Genomic DNA, 16,831 nt, shown 5'->3' on the forward strand with positions numbered 1-16,831 from the left:
AATGCTCACAACGCACATAAGCAAGTTTTACGAGTTTACCACTGTATAAAATAAATATGTTCACAAATTGAAGTGATATTATCATATTATCCTTAAAAGTTTACACTTTTGTAACACTGATGTTGGACAATTAGTTTTGAATAAATAAAATGTTGATAACAGATAATACAAATGTAAATAACTTCTTTATGCTGACGTCACGATTACTCTTCAAGTTTTTATTTATTATCTTTTGGTAGAAGATAATTGAAACATTGTGTTATTGAATTTAGCGCGCATTTAAAGCGTATAAGCCACTATAAGCAAACTTTATTTTCCTAACCTACTTTATTGGGGGTTTTAGAATTTTGTTGTGTATGTTCCCGTTTTTGAATTATTGCTACAGGCACTGTGTGTAGTGTGAATTATTCAACTACTGAAAAATAATAAATTTGTAATCCCTTCTAGCTGTTAGAATCAGCAATTGCCATAGGGCTAACAAAGTGCAGAGGTTAGAAAAACTACATATTCGAAAAATGACCACTAATATTGATGTATTTTATGAAGCTGCTTTAAAATGTGTAAAAAACGCCGGCAAGGTATGAACAAAATTAAGCATACAATGTAATCGACTAGTCAATATTAACCTAAATTGATAAAATACCTAAAACTGTCACCTTTGAATTAATCTTTGGCACTTATTAATGAAATCATTTGCAGCTAATTCTTGACAAGATATCCGTCACCAACAAAACTATTGAAGTAAAATCCTCCGAAATTGATCTAGTTACTGAAACTGATAAGCAAGTTGAAAATTTACTCATAAAAAATCTCAGCGAACAATTCTCTGATCACCTTTTTATTGGTGAAGAATCAGTGGCTGGTGGCAGTAAGTGCCAACTAACAAACAGCCCAACATGGATTATAGATCCTATAGATGGAACAATGAATTTTGTTCATCACTTTCCACATTCATGTATATCCATTGCTTTATTTATTGATAAAGAACCTGCCATAGCAATAATTTACAATCCAATGATTGAACAATTATTTACTGCTAAAAAAAGGGATGGTGCATACTTAAATGGAAGAAAAATTCAAGTATCTGGTGAAACTAATATAAACAAAGCTCTAGTTATGATGGAATTTGGAACCAGTAGAGATACTGAAAAAATGAAAGTTGTAGCTGCTAATCAAAACTTGTTAATGAGTCAAGTGCATGGGTAAGTTATCCTGCGTGTAATAGAAAATGAATGATTTTTTGTAGAGGTATTTTCATATTTGGTGGCGGAAACAAAAGACTGAGAAATGTCACAAAATTGTATTGTCAGTGTCAAATTTCTCATAAACGCCGTAAAAAGGAATGTCTAGGTAAAGTTAAATTTTCGTTAAATAGATTGAAAAAATAAATTCTAAGGAAACCAATTTTTGTCAGTGCTTCAAAAGGAATAGTTATTCTCATATAATCAAACGTATTACAAATTATATCTCTAGTTCGACGATTAATAACTTTCTTATTGCCAATTTGCTGCATTTCTGTCGAAATCACGAACGTCTTTGAGAAATTTGACACAGACAATACAAATTTGTGACATTTCTCAGTCTTTTGTTTCCGCCATCAAATATGAAAATATCTCTAGCAAGTAACGTGCGATCGAATAAAAAAAAATCGAGTTACTTGGATTGTGCTATTCTGATGCTTTGATTGGTTCAAACCACCATTTTCGCCTACACTGATTTTTTTTTTATTCGATCGCACGATACATTACAATGTTATGTAGTCTTCATTTTTATTTTTCATGTATTGCTTAAATAATGTTTAGAATAAAATTGATCATATTACATACAGTGGCCGGCAAAAAAAGTTAGCCATCATTTAAATGGCAGTGTCATTAAAGCAGTAATTACACATTTGGATTTGGATGTGACAGAAATGTGATGGCTAGTTTTTATTACCGGCCATTGTACATAAAAATAATAAAATTATGTATTAAAATTACAGGGTTATTATAAATTATTGTAGTCAAAGCAGGCCATGCCCATGTTGTGAAATTTTTGTCGCTGTCACTGGCATTTTTAGGTGAAAAGTGCGGTGATGAAGATTTTATTTATTTATTTTTTTAATTAACGATTGAATCGAAAAATATTGAGTTGTTTTGCAACCAATTCTAAAAATATTGAGTTGTTTTGCATCCAATTTAACTCCTGTGTGTGAACGGCGTGTACTCACTTATTCACATAATTTTGATGTTTTTTATGTGAAGTGGCTACCATAAATTTTACATTCAGTTTTTATGCCTACTTGGACTACAATCATTTATAAAAACCTGTATATACCGCATTCTATTGTTAAACTTACCATATATTTCCAAGGATAGACAACTTTCAGAAAAGATGAGGTTAATAAAGAGCGATCAAATTAATTTGTAATCGAGTTATGAATCGAAATCGAATGTTATTTGAACTCCACGCAACTTGAAACACAGGTTAGATCTCGACATATCAATCAATTTGGGTGTATTTCCTGACAGACTTGCACTATCCTTTTACTTAACTCTTCTTGGGTACCCGGTGGAGTCAAATAAACATTGTGTCGAAAGTTTCGAATGAATATAAACAAATCCAATGGATTCAAATCTGAGGATCTAGCGGGCCATCGAATAGGTCCATTCATCGTTCACCAAATTTATTTAAATGATTTAAAAATACAAAATTCAAGCGTGTATTACTGTCGCGAGCAAACAATTGTGGTCCTCAATGTCATTTCAAAATTTGGTTAGATTGTCACAAATTATTTTTTTTCCCTGCCTGATTATGCCCACGTCAACAAAGTGTCAAAAAATTAAACAATTAGGGCCAGTTGTTCAGTGCTTAGTTAACCAAAAAAATTTTTGGTTACCAACCAATTTCTTGGTTACAGGTTTTTCAGTCAATTTTCGTCCTTTAATCGTGGTTCACTAACAAAATTTTAACCGACCGAAGAGGGCTCGGTTAACCGGTGGCGTTTGCCCAGTATTGTCAATTGTCATCTCATCACATCAGCTGTGGTTGTGGTTTGGACGTGCACGTGGTTTCTTGCAAATACATAAAGTGGGTACAAGTTGCAAAGACACACTTGTCATTTGCAACAGCATTTTTTCAATATTTCTGAATCAAATAAAGGCAGAAAGGGACCAGAAAATCATAGTTTGGATTGAATATTTTCAATATAAGTACAGTTTTAAAGTAATTTCAAATGAATAATGCCATAAAAGTGCTGTTGCAAATGACAAGTGTGTCTTTGCAACCTGTACCCACTTTATATATCATTCACGATGTTTTGGCATAAGGGGAGGCCATGGAAAAACTGAAAAAGTGCATTTAAGTTGGCACTAAAGCTGTCTGTTGAATTAGGTTATGTTTTTCTAAGTTTGAGATTATAAACTGCGTCATTGTCTAGACGAGAGGCTAAATGACCCAGGCCATTCCATACTTGTGCGCAAGTCCTATAATTTTGCGCGTTATTTAAATTTGACGTTCACGGACTTAGAAAATATCGCAAATTTATTGTTGAAAAATTAGAACAACACTTGCGTATCTAATAAGAAACAATACAATAAAAGACCTTCTTTATGTAGTAAACTCATTTATACAGGTGTCCCAGAACTCGCGCGTCAGCTGTTAACTCTGAATTTTAATATTTAATCCAACAAGGATTCTACAACAACAAACGTGAAAAGTATATTAGTTTTGAAATGAAAACGATTTTAAGATAACCAATCACACACACCTGCCTGAAGGTAACTCTACTAAATGTATGCGTTTCCGAGGAAACGATTTTAGATGTTGCTGCTAAAAAAACTGTGATGAAATGTTTGGACGAGTTTTATAAGGGTTGATTTGGCGCACGAATCCCAGGTCTAGAAAACGACTCGTAGGCGAGTTTTTTATGTTATTTTTTAGATTTTTTTTTCCATTTTTAAATAAAAAAATTAAATTTTCAAATTCTAAGGAATTTTGTATTATGTAATTGGTAATTCAAGGTAACGGATGCAACTACATCTGCAACATATGTTAAAAAGTAGAGGTTGAACATTAATATTGGATGTTTTTTGGTGTAAATGACAATAATACACTGAAATATTGATAAAAAATTTCTTAGAGATCTATTAAACTACGAGTGCTTTAATAGATAGCCATAAACGACTCCAAATTGAATACAATAATAGACCTATTAAAAGATTCTAAAAACATAATTATATCTTCAGTTTGTGTTCTACTCATCTACTGTTCTTTGCCTTACGTGCAGCACGCGGTACAGTACCATGCGGATGCGGTACATGTCAGTACATGTAACAACAAAGCACCCAAGTTACTAACGCATGCGTATTGGTAAGGATCGTCCTGGGTTATTTAGCCTCTCGTATTGTCTAGTGCCTTGTTGTCAGTTTTACTAGTTTGCAATAGAACAATACTCACACATTTTTAATTCAAATTAACAAAACAGGAAACTGACTTGAGGAGACTACAGAATAATAGGGACCGGGACCGAAAGATGAAGTGATTTATGTACCACTTAGATAACCCACCTAAAGTCTGTCTCAATTCTAAATTTCCACCAACACTGCATTCTACGTTGGAAATACAACCGGCAACACTGTTTGGTGAAAAATGCGTCAGGTTGTATAGTCCTACAGAAACTCTAGTGGAATTCGACTTTGGTTGTAAATTTATGTTTGTCACTTGAAAAATAGAATTTTATGCTGCAGCAATAATCCTACTGATAAATGCTAATGAGGGTTGTCAGTTTGGGGTTCGCAATGTTAGCTTCAGGCAGGGATGTTACAGGTAGTGGTAGTTGTATTTATGACAACGGTTATTACTTATCTTATTCTTCGGTTGTTGCTGTTAAATTTACAACTAAAGCTGAATTCCACTAGAGTTTCTGTAGGACTATATTTGTTAGGTTATCATTCTCTGTGTCTGTTAATTTCCGTTTTTACAACTCAAGATATTTCAACTCGGGTACCAACCCTTTGATACCTTTGAAACCTTTTACTAGAGCATTTTTCAGTTTAGCGTCAAGTAAATTACGTTGTCTTCGAATCATATTCATTAAATAATTATATTGCCAACTTTGGTTATAACAAACCCCAATTTAGAAATATTTTTATTTTGCCAACATAATTCAACAGGTGGTGGAAATTTAAAATTGAGACAAACTTTATGTCCAAAACTGCCACAACACACATCGTCTGGAAATTTTCTTCCACAACAACATAATTATTATTATCAAACTGTTTTGACAAATAACAAATATTCGGAGCTCACTTAGTCATTTCCAGCATTTAAAACAAACTTTTCTCTTGTTTATTTTGATCACTTGATTTTTAATCTTTTAATTTCTTGACTTTTGTTTAATGAATGGGTATAGTTCTTTGCATTTTTATATTCAGAAAACAAATTTCTGCAATACTTAATTTAAAAAAAATTACAGTGCTATTTGAAAAAAAGAAGTTGATGTTCATCTGTTAAAAACTGGATGCAAGATTTTTTTTTATTTAGTTGGTAGGTATTGAAGTATGTATTTTCAAAATTATTTCATTTGATGTGTCATTTATTCAAATCGGATAAAAAATACGCAAGATACAGCATCAACGGTTTTTCGTCAGTCACCTGTATATGAAATTGTACTTTAAAAACCATGAATTTTTGTATGCCAATGTGATATTTTACCATTACAGTTTGCGGGCTTTAGGATCTGCAGCGTTGGATATGGCAATGGTGGCTTTAGGAGCAGCAGATGCATATTTTGAATTTGGAATTCACATATGGGATATAGCGGCAGGAGAATTGTTAGTCACAGAAGCTGGTGGAGTTATTATGGATCCTTCGGGTAGTCCTATTGACCGTTTCTCACGTAGAGTACTAGTTGCAAGTTCTCAAGCACTAGCTGAACAATTATCTGAAAAGTTAATTCAGTTTTATCCAATGCCACGGGACTAAATATACAAAATTACTTATATTTAAATAGTTGGAATTGTTTGAAATATTGATTCATATAGGTTGATGTATATCCAGTTCACGTTGGATTGAACATCAGTGGTGCAAATCGCACACATTTGGCATTAACTTTCATGAGTTGTCATAGTAACAAGTCAGTCATTTGCACCACAGCTGTTCTTCCCAATGTGAACAGGTATTAGTAAATAAATAAGTAAATAATAAAAATATTCGTGTAATGTATTTTTTTATGTATTATTTAAAAAGCAATCTTTTTTTTAAATTTTAAATTAATCTAGGCGGATATTAATAAATGCATATTTTTTTAAACTCCAAGAGAGATCTGCAATCTGCCCGGTAGGCAACAAGCGTTTTCATGCCGCCGGCCGTTATCGACGGTTTTGCATGATTCAAAATCCGCCGGGAACGTAAAATTCCTGGCCTAGTACTTACAAAAGTGACCTTGACTAAAAATTCGCTAGAGAATGGGCAGGCAGCATTGAATATAGCCAACGGACTCCGTTTCGGCTCAGGGACGCGAGGGTCATGGGTTCGATTCCGCTTGTGAAACAAATTTTTTACTTTTTAAAAATGATTTAAATTTGTCGGCATGAAAAATTTTGTGGATTACACGTCCAGAAAATGTTTTGCGAGTGCTCATGTTGCTTCGCCTCGGCTACGCAATATCACGCACACTCGCAAAATATCATTTTCTGGACTTGTGATCCAAATAACTATTGTTATTATGAGGTTATGACTAGAAAAGAGGTCATGTAGGGTATCACCTCAGTAAGTTATCACTGATCAGTGATCACCTTTAATAGTTATTTAAGATATAAGTGTAAAAAGTTATCCTTTATTGCACGAACGGGTTTAAAATACGACCGAGGTACGAAGGAGTATTTTAAAGGATGTGAGTGCAACAAAAGAACTTTTTACACGTATGTCTTACAACATTTTATCTACGATCGTGATATCATCGCACCGATTTCAACATTAATTTGTATAAAATAATGATCATTGATTCAATATTTTATAAATAACCAAAGTCGTTTGAGAACCACGTCGTTTAGCAACCTAATTCTAAACAATGTTTCCAACAAATTGTATTGTTGTATTCTCAGTTCTGTGCCATAAAAGCGTGCAATAAAACTTTTTCCCGTTGACCGCTTGTTAATTTCAATATTAATGAATTATTTTGTCTAAAATATAGTGTATTAATGGACCTAATTAATACAATATTTTTCATTAATCAACGATTTGTGCGATTTTGACGTTTTGATGTACCTATAAACAACCTCGAGCATGCATTGTTTGCACTTACCAACACTGCAGAAGGTAGTGCAGCTGGGTTTTCTATATTTTATAGCTCCATAACTGCACAATTACGAATTCACTTTTTCAAAAGCCGACCTTTTTGGTGTCATATTTTTCAAAGGTAACTAGGTTTTCTTAGCAACCGTGATTTTTACGTGAAATTGAATGTAAATGGAGTTGACGTCTTCTGACATTCTTTATGGAAAAGTGAATAGAAAGTGTTGAAAAATTTAAAAATGGCCTACCCTGAGGACAAAAAAAGGATGAAGGTATTTTATAAGGTCTCATCTTTATCGAAAAAGATGAAATTGGTTTTGATTTGGCTTTAATTTGAAATTTTGTCACAAAAAAAAAAGTTTGCGATCAACGAAAAATTTTTGTAATCAACTCATTTGTTAATGGGCGATTAATAATCTCAACTATTAAAGGCACTCACTCGCTACACTCATTCGTGCTTTAAACAGTTTCGATTATTAATAGACTTCATTAACAAACTAGTTTATTAAATAACTATTATGGCACGATTCCGTCAGTTTCACTAAACGTCAACTTTGACAACGATTTTTAGTGCAAAAAGTGCCTACTTTTTACACCATCGTAGATAAAAATTATCTAAAATTCAGAGTTTATTTGTTCATGTGATCTTAACTCTAATAGTCGGAGAGCTGAGAATTTTTTTGTTCGACACTGTCAGAATTTGAGAATTTTCTCCAATGTGAACGGATTTTGATACATGTCACCACTTGTCAAAACGAAACGTCAAGCTAATTTTAAAGATTTTAAGCGATTTGTAGTCTTTAAGGGGTCTCGCCGAACAAAAAAACGTTGTATTCAACTTGTTCGTGTGTCAATTGGGCTTTTTTGTCACTCGTGGGCCTTTAAAACGCTCGTTTCACTCGCGTTTTAAACTGGGTTGTACATAGTAATTTGTTTCTGTTAATCTGAAATTAATCTAATAATTTTTTTTCCATGTGTAAAATATCTAACTTTAATTCATTCATCTGCATAGTTGAAGCAAATTTTTAATATTAATTGACATCACATTTATATAGATACATTGCCCCAAAAAAGTTAAGGATATTGCTGTTTGTTAACAAGAAAGGAAGAACAGGGATCATAATCGATACACATGTGTAGGTACCTAATTCCATTCATTTTCAGCCAAATCAATACACAATGCAACTAAAAAAAAAAGTGGAACCTTTGAAATTAAATAAAAATAAATTAAATAATTTTTGTTTTACTTTCAAATAATCGGTATTTCGTCCTCGTACCCGTATAACTTCTCTAATACGACGAATTAAGTTGTTAATCTCTTCTTGGCGGATCTGTTGCCACAAAATAGGGAACAAGTCACTCAATTCCCGAATATTCTGTGGATAAGGCAAATAGTCTCCGACTCCGAGTGTTTCCAAAGTCTCAGGCGGGTTCAACGGGGTTGAAGTCCGGAGATCGTGCAGGTAGCTGAGAATGTTGAATTTCCTGCAAATCTAAGGTTTCCAAAACCAATCGTATCCTGTGCAGACGAGCGTTATCATTCACCTATCGAGAATATCCTTAACTTTTGTGGGGCAGTGTAGAATATCTAAGCAGATATACAGGGTGATTCAAGTTTTACCGCCCGAGCGAAAACACACACTTCTAATCGAATTAAAATTCTCAAAAAATTCAGGAATGATTGTGTAACGCTGTAGAACATTCAGTAAAAATTTCAAATTTTTTAATGAAACGAGTAAATATTTCGTTTTAATTCAATTACCGTTAGATTAATTACATAAGTTCTCAACAGATGTTTCCCAACAATGAAGTATTTATTTATGACACTGTAGTTGTAAATCTTATCATTTTTCGGTGTTAATATTAAAATTTCATAAATATGTTCTTTGAATTAATTGTGAATTATGAGCGTGCACGGATTTTTTTTTTATTTTGGTCAAAATCAATTTTTTAAATGTTATGGCCCTGAATGAAGTGAGACGGGAAAATTGATTGCACACGTTTGAAGCCTTATATGAAGAGAATGTAACCCTAAAGTTTCGTAATTTTTACAAATTTTTTAATACGGTTAATCGTGCGGGCGGTAAAACTTGAATCACCCTGTACTATAAGCTCTATAGTAAGGGAAGGCGTTGTTGAAGAAAAGATTTGTTTAACAATCTACAGGGTATCCCAGAGTTGCGAAAAAGCTCCATAACTTGTTTGTCATTAAAGATATCAACTATTTGTCTTTTCTAGATGATAGCTACGTTTGTACTGCACATTTGGAAAATATTGGAAAATATAACTTTAGTGTTTTTTTAAATGGAACCTACACAGTTTGATTTCATTTTTGGATTCTATGCTAAATTATGAATTAAATTTATACAGGTCGTTTTTACTTATCTGCCATAGTTTTCGATTAGTGGCGTTTTCTTCGTACCTTCCAAATGGTTGCACATAAGTTAAAATAATTGACGGTGTTTTATTCCTGAATGTTTGCTGCATCTGCTGAGTGTTTACTCAATAACCTGTTCAGTTGCATAAGCCTACTGCGATTTTTTAAACATAACAAATGGAAAATGTCAAAAACTCATTTTTTTCAAATGGCACCCTGTATTTATTATTGCACTGGTCGAAACATTTTTTTACAAGCTTTCCAACGGTGTAGGGTTTTTACAGTCGAATGTAAAAATCTAGAATTTAGAAATTAAATCTAATTAATATAGTATTACTAAGTTCTTGACAAGTAAAATTCATTTTGAGACTGATAATCTTTACAACAAAATTGACAGATTGTAACAATGACAGAAACCCACTCGACTTTTCTTGTCTTTAGGGGAAAAGTTGCTCCCAATTTAGTGATTTTAAGATAGCACCCTAGATTTTCACATTCGACTATACAAACCTTATACCATTGAAAAGCTTGTCAAAAAAGCTGTCGACCATTGCAGTAATAAATACAGGGTGCTATTTGAAAAAAATGAGTTTTTGGCATTTTTAATTTACTATGTTTAAAAAATCGTAGTAGGCATATACGACTGAGTAGGTTGCTTAGTAAACAGTAAACTACTAAACAGGTTCCGTAAACATTCAGAAATCAAACAGCGTCAATCATTTTAATTTATGTGATATGATTTGGAAGATACGAATTTTCGAACGGTCCCCTGCAATTCGAAATTCTGGTGAAGAAAACGCCACTGATCAAAAACGATGGTAGATAAGTAAAAACGACCTCTATAGATTTGACTCATAATTTAGCATAGTATCTAAAAATGAAATCAAACTGGGTAGGTTCCATTTAAAAAAACATAACTTTAGTGTTTTTATAAAATGGGGACGTCCTGTATACAGGCTGATTCACGTAGCCCGTTCATTAGAAACTTTTTGATTTCCCAAAATCATATTAATATGAAAATTGGTAGTTGACTATAACCGACTACTCCAAGTTCAAATGAAATATTTTCAAAATGGCGGCACTTCCGGAAATACCGGAAATCGATGCCATCTTTGTTTTTTTAAATAGAAAGGCCCCATTTTAACTTCACATTTCGATTCTACGTTAACTTTTGAGTTTAGTACGTCTTTTTGTCAATACTTATCTGTCATCGTTTTTGACCTGTTATCTTTTTGCAAAAAAGTGAGGTTGCAGGGCTTCATTAAAAAATTTATAATTCCTGAACCATCAGAAATAAATAATTTATTTTTACTTTACTGACTTGCCAAAGATTTGGCCGCTCTTTTGCGCTATCAACGACATTTTTTTAATGTTTCATACGCCTACTGCAATTTTTTAAAATTGATAATCAAAAAATGTCGAAAACTTCATTTTTTTAAATGGCAACTACCATTTCTGATACTAGATATAAATGTAAAATTAAATTTTAAGGACGGGATTGTATTCTGAAAGAAGTCCAATGTCAGACCCCACTTCTGTACCCTTATCTTTATTAATGCTATAGAAATCCTTCAACTTTATTTTTCGGTAATCATTTAATTTCTTCTTCTGTTGGAGCTCAGCAAGGAGATCCCTGCGGTCCCATGATTTTTAGTCTTGCCATTCAACCAATTATTTTATCTTTGGATTCTCAAATGAATATATGGTATTTAGATGATGGAACCTTAGCTGATTACCCAGAAGTAGTTTTATCCGACTTTAAGAAAGTTATAAATTTATCTCAGGAAATTGGCCTTGAATTAAACTTTAACAAATGCGAGATCTTTTGCTGTTCTGGAGACACAGATTTAAAAGTCATAAAGGAATTTCAAAATTTAGCACCAGGCATTAAAATCTGTGACCGAGAAAGTTTATCTCTTTTAGGCTCTCCAATCTTTGACCAAGGTTTTAAAAACACCGTCGAAAAAACTATAATTACAGTTGAAAATCATTTAAACAAAGCTGAACTCCTTAACAGACACGTGGCTTATACTTTAATCAAAAACTGTCTTTTCATACCAAAATTTAATTTTTTATTAAGAACAACTCCATTTTGGAAATTTTCTAATTATGTTAATTCAATTGATTCTTCTTTAAAGTATTGTTTAGAGAGAATACTTAATTTACGTTTAACTGATTTACAATGGCGTCAGTCCACTTTACCGATTAGATTTGGTGGTCTGGGAATTCGTCGCATTTCCGATATTTGCCTCCCTGCTTTCCTATCTTCAATTAATGGGGTTAAAAAGCTTGTTTCTTTATTACTAAACTCAAAGGATAATGAGCTTAATATTCACCATTATGATGAAGCTTTAGCAGTCTGGGGTGTAGCAAATGAGAACGAAATACCAACAATTCCACAATTTCAGAAGAATTGGGATAATATTAATATCAAAAGAATAATTGCCAATGACTTAATCTTTAATTCACCTAGAGACTTGGCTCGTTTTAAAGCTTTGCAATGCAGAGAATCAGGATCTTGGTTACATGCAATACCTTCTCCTAATATTGGTACTCTTTTAGATAACACTTCCTTCCAAGTTTGTATTGGTTTAAGATTGGGTTGTAATCTTTGTACACCTCATATTTGCAAGTGCAATGCGAAAGTTGACGAAATTGGCACCCACGGTCTAAGTTGTTTCAAAAGCAGTGGTAGATTTTCAAGACACACTGAAATCAATCAGTCTTTAACTTCAATTCATGTGAATTCAATTTTAGAACCAAACGGACTGTCTCGGGATGACGGAAAACGCCCAGATGGGATGACTTTAGTACCGTGGATTAAAGGTCAACCTTTGGTTTGGGACGTTACTGTTGTAGATACACTTGCAGACAGTTACGTATTGAAATCATCTGAAGTCTCAGGTTTTGCCGCTGAAATGGCTTGCAAACGCAAACATAGCAAATATAGTTCAATCATTTCGTCAAACTACGTGTTTAAAGGTTTAGCATTTGAAACCTTAGGCCCTTGGTGCAAAGAAGCCATCGATTTCATTAATGTCATCGGAAACCGACTTATCGCGGAATCAGGCGATTCAAAATCAAAGAAATTCCTTTTCGAGAGGATTTCCCTTGCCATTCAACGTGGAAACGCTGCAAGCATTCGGGGCACTTTTCCAGATTCCGCAATATCATCGGAAATTTTTGTATTATAAAACAAAAATGTTTATGTAATTATGTTATTAATATAAGCTCTTTATATTATAATTTTAAGGACTCTTTTATTTACATTATGTATGCCTATTTCCAGCTGTTTAGGCATAATTTCAATTTTTTGAATAAAATATTATTTTTTATAATAAATTGTTTTATTTGAATTTTTATTCAAAAATAGCATTGCAATAAATATTAGATAACAACAAAACAATAAAAAATAAGGAAATTAACAAAAAAATATTTTAATGTAAATGAATTCATTGAAAATATTTTTTTGTTAATTTGCTTATTTTTTATTATTTCGTTGTTATTTACTGTTTATTGCATGTGATTTTTGAATAAAAATTCAAATAAAACAATTGTTTGATAAAAAAAAACATATTTTACTCAAAAAATCGAAATTACGCCCAAACGGCTGGGAATAGGCATACACAATGTTAATAAAAGTAGGCTTAGAATTAAATTTTACATTTATATCTAGTGTCACAAATGGTGGTTACCATTTAAAAAAATGAAGTTTTTGACATTTTTTGATTAGCAATTTTGAAAAATTTCAGTAGGCGTATGAAATATTAAAAACATTTCACTAATGGCGAAAAAGATCGGCCAGGTCTTTAGGAATTCAACTAAAAAAAATCTATTATTTATTTCAGATGGTTCAAGAGTTATAAATTTATTAATGAAGCCCTGCAACCTCGCTTTTTTGCAAAAAAGATGACATAGTTTAGGAGTTTAGGAACCTGGATGGAGCCAACTCTATTTAATGTACTAATTTTAGTGAAAACGTTTTAGGTGTGGATTGTCAAACTCAAGGTCGCTTAAAATTTATGATTGAACTGTACCGGGTGAGATGAGTTTTATCGTCAGCACGATTAACCCTATTAAAAAATTAGTAAAAATTAAGAAACTTTAGGGTTACATTCCCTTGATGTAAGACTTCAAATGTGTGTAATCAATTTTCGCTTATCACTAAATTCAGAGCCATAATAGCTATTTATGCACCAAGCGCGTTACAACGATGATTACGCCCGGAGAACGATGAATCAAGCTCGAGGGCTTTAGCCCGAGAGATGGATATCGTTCGATGGGCGTAATCATTCGGTGACGCCGTGGTGCATACAAGATTTTATTTTTCACTATACGTGTTCTTAAAAAAAAATGGCATCTTTGCAATTATGCAATTATGAATTGATGAGGGCGTTATGAATTCATTACGCCCGCTTATTCTTATTAGGCCCTGTTATTGTTCCCCGGTTGTTATGGACATGTTTACGTATTTCGTATCTTAGGAGTTATCATGCAATTATACAGTGTGGAATAAAATGATTTACATCTAGTTACCTTTGGAATTTCTGCACATGTAAATTTTCCTGTACCGCTCTACTTTTTTTTTGAAGTGCCGAACTATTAGTTCTGTCAATAAATGTCATCAATCGAATTGACAATTGTTACAATTTACTAAACTGAATTAACAAACGTTGGTGGCCACTTTCAACACTAGCTGGGACTTGCTTTTGTTAGCTCCTTTTTAATTTCAATCTCTACTTTGCATTCATATCATCCCTTCACAATAAATCACATTTGGAATTTTGGAATATTTTGAGGTTAGGCTTTCTTTTATTTGTAGAGCGGCATTTCGTATTTTTACAAGGGTAATGCAAAGGTAACTAGATGTAAATCATTTTATTCCACACTGTACTAAAGTGAAAAATAAAATTTAAAAAATCGATTTTGAGCAAAAAAAAAAATTTTTGGTACACGCTCATAATTCACAATTAATTCAAAGAACACATTTACGAAATTCGCATCAAAAGAAATTATTCGTTTTTGAATTACATATTCCAACTGCAGTGTCATAAATAAATATCTCATTGTTGGGAACATCTGTTGACCACTTTTCTAGTAATTCTTAAGTCCCTAAAGGGTATCATAAACAACCTACGTCAACTTCTTTTGTGGAACTGACCGCCCAATTTAATAATAAATCATAGCTAAATTTTAGGCTTTAATATCAAATTCCATTTATTTCAAAAAGCGGTGATGTTTTCATGATTTCAATGACACCAAATTTTTCCTGAATGTTTGAAAGGACTCTCAGTGAAAAATTATGTAAATTAATGTAGCAGTTATTGAATTAAAACTTATGGTGCTATTCTCTAAGCCAAAGTCGCCCACTGTAACTCTATAACTCTATAAGCTACAGTCTGTAACATAAAATGGTATTCTCTAAGGGAAATTGTCTCTGTAACATACATTCTATAGCTTACAGTCGCTGTAAATTTATGGTGAGACAAATCGTCACCATAAGCACTGTAAAGCCTCTGTAAGTCATCAATTCGTCATAAATGTCAGTACATGTAATCTTGACGTTTGGTTTCATTTTAATTCTGCTTGGTTCTACCGATTATACCGACTCACTATCACAAAGACAAACATGAACAACGCCCATTCTTTTGGCGATAAAATGGGACCAGTACCAATTGCATTTGATTTCTTGGACAACTTATACCAAGACTTCTGTTCGCGTTATCTCAAAGGACCAGATTTATAGCGATATCATTTTGCGCTTCTAAAATTAGTAAAGTAAAGACTTCATTGCGGGATGCTTCTCGTTTATTTCTCCATTACAAGTGCCGTAGAGTATAGTCTATAACTAATAACTAAAGTTTGAGTTTGAATTGGGGGGGTGGTAACCCCCACCAGTGGTAGGACTAACGGCCTGAACAACTTCCAAATGTAATTTGAGGAAATGTTTGGATTTAATTCGCCAGAACGAAAAATATCATCCGTTTCCATTAAGTTCGAATATTCTTCGTACTGCTCGGAAATTGTATTTTGACACCTTTTTCGTTTTGTAATTGTTCATTTTGACACTCCATTTTTGGAAGGTGCTAAATTTGCATTGTTCACTTGGGAAAAGCTTGCTCCATTAATTTTCATATATAATATACCAAGGGACAGATATATTGCCGGAAATTTTTTCGAGCAGTCCTGACAGACGAGTGTTTGTCGCAAGAAAATTACACGAGGGCGCTAGCCCGAGGGTAATTTTGAGCGACAAACACGAGTGTTGGACTGCAAGAAAAAATTTCTGGCGATATATATCTGTCCCGAGGTATATTCGGAAGAGAATCGCCCGAAAAATTTTTTCCCTAGGGCAATTATATCGGAAATTTTCCCTAGGGAAAATTTCCGCTTAATTAAATTGTGATTGGTTGCTATTCAAACAATTCGGAGTTGTGATTTGCCAATATAAATCATGTGACATTTGAGGGCGATTCTCAAATGTATTAAATAGCTATGTAGTGAAATTTTAGAGAATAGCACTAAAAATCTTTACCTGTTTTATTAAAAATTTTGAAATTTTTACAGACTGTTTTAGAGTGATACACAATCATTCCTGAATTTTTTGAAAATTTTAAATTGATTAGAAGTGGATGTTTTCGCACTGACGATAAAACTTATCTCACCCGGTACAGCTGGTTGCAAAAAAAAAACGGGAAATGAAAATTTTCCTAATGTAAATTTGGTTTGGCCATTTGTCAATTAATTGTCTACTTGACAATACCTATCAAATAATTTTAAAAAATGACATTGAATTTTGACGTTAATTCTAACCTATCTCTCGTAAGAAGGTTTCACACTATGAAAAATATTCTGACAGTTCCCGTTTTTTTTTTTGCAACCAACTGTACTTGAGTGAGTAATCTGTCATACTCGTAAATTCCAAATAGGCTCGGATATCTCAGTTGGCAAATTCAGGCGCATACCCAATGGAGCTTCGTGTCTTGTCGTCATAGCTGGATACAGAAACGCAATCAGGTGAGAAGGACCTGTAGGCGCAGCTTAGCTGCGAAGTTTACATTTATTGATACAGTTGGTTGCAAAAAAAAACGGGAACTGTCAGAATAAAATTGACACATTTTTACATTCTTACGAGAGTTAGATCAGGTCAGGTCAGGTCAGGTTATGGTCAACATTCAA

At 33.0% G+C, this 16,831-nt stretch overlaps 2 protein-coding genes across 12 annotated transcripts in view; one reads left to right on the forward strand and one right to left on the reverse strand.

The window, feature by feature from the left end:
• Window positions 1-177: 177 nt before the first annotated feature.
• LOC138123293 (inositol monophosphatase 1-like) lies at window positions 178-6,204 on the forward strand. 2 transcript variants are annotated; one of them, XM_069037936.1, is made up of 4 exons: window positions 180-390; window positions 448-578; window positions 700-1,202; window positions 5,703-6,204. In XM_069037936.1, the coding sequence occupies exons 1-4, from the start codon at window positions 357-359 to the stop codon at window positions 5,962-5,964; spliced, it is 930 nt and encodes a 309-aa protein (XP_068894037.1). In that variant the 5' UTR covers window positions 180-356; the 3' UTR covers window positions 5,965-6,204. The 2 variants fall into 2 exon arrangements, with proteins under 2 accessions (XP_068894043.1, XP_068894037.1); XM_069037942.1 differs by having other exon boundaries at window positions 178-578.
• Prp4k (Pre-mRNA processing factor 4 kinase) overlaps window positions 5,702-16,831 on the reverse strand; it is a 44,807-nt gene continuing 33,677 nt past the window's right edge. For 3 of the 10 annotated variants that reach the window (XR_011156732.1, XR_011156717.1, XR_011156709.1), the window contains 3 exons: window positions 16,565-16,647; window positions 6,415-8,863; window positions 5,702-5,923 (listed from right to left, as the gene is read on the reverse strand). The gene's annotated coding sequence lies outside the window, so the exon portion shown is untranslated. The remainder of the gene's footprint in view (window positions 5,924-6,414; window positions 8,864-16,564; window positions 16,648-16,831) is intronic. The other 7 variants (XR_011156733.1, XR_011156720.1, XR_011156705.1 and 4 more) reach the window with 3 other exon arrangements.

This window comes from Tenebrio molitor, chromosome 1, assembly GCF_963966145.1.
Source record: "Tenebrio molitor chromosome 1, icTenMoli1.1, whole genome shotgun sequence".
Lineage (NCBI taxonomy): Eukaryota > Metazoa > Arthropoda > Insecta > Coleoptera > Tenebrionidae > Tenebrio > Tenebrio molitor.

What these genes read in the sequence shown, in the direction of transcription:
- LOC138123293 (XM_069037936.1), top strand. Translation starts at nt 357, where the DNA reads ATGTTCCCGTTTTTGAATTATTGCTACAGGCACT. An exon ending in GAATTATTGCTACAGGCACT is followed by an intron (nt 391 to 447) that starts GTGTGTAGTGTG and finishes AATCCCTTCTAG; the next exon opens with CTGTTAGAATCAGCAATTGC. An exon ending in TTAATGAGTCAAGTGCATGG is followed by an intron (nt 1,203 to 5,702) that starts GTAAGTTATCCT and finishes TTACCATTACAG; the next exon opens with TTTGCGGGCTTTAGGATCTG.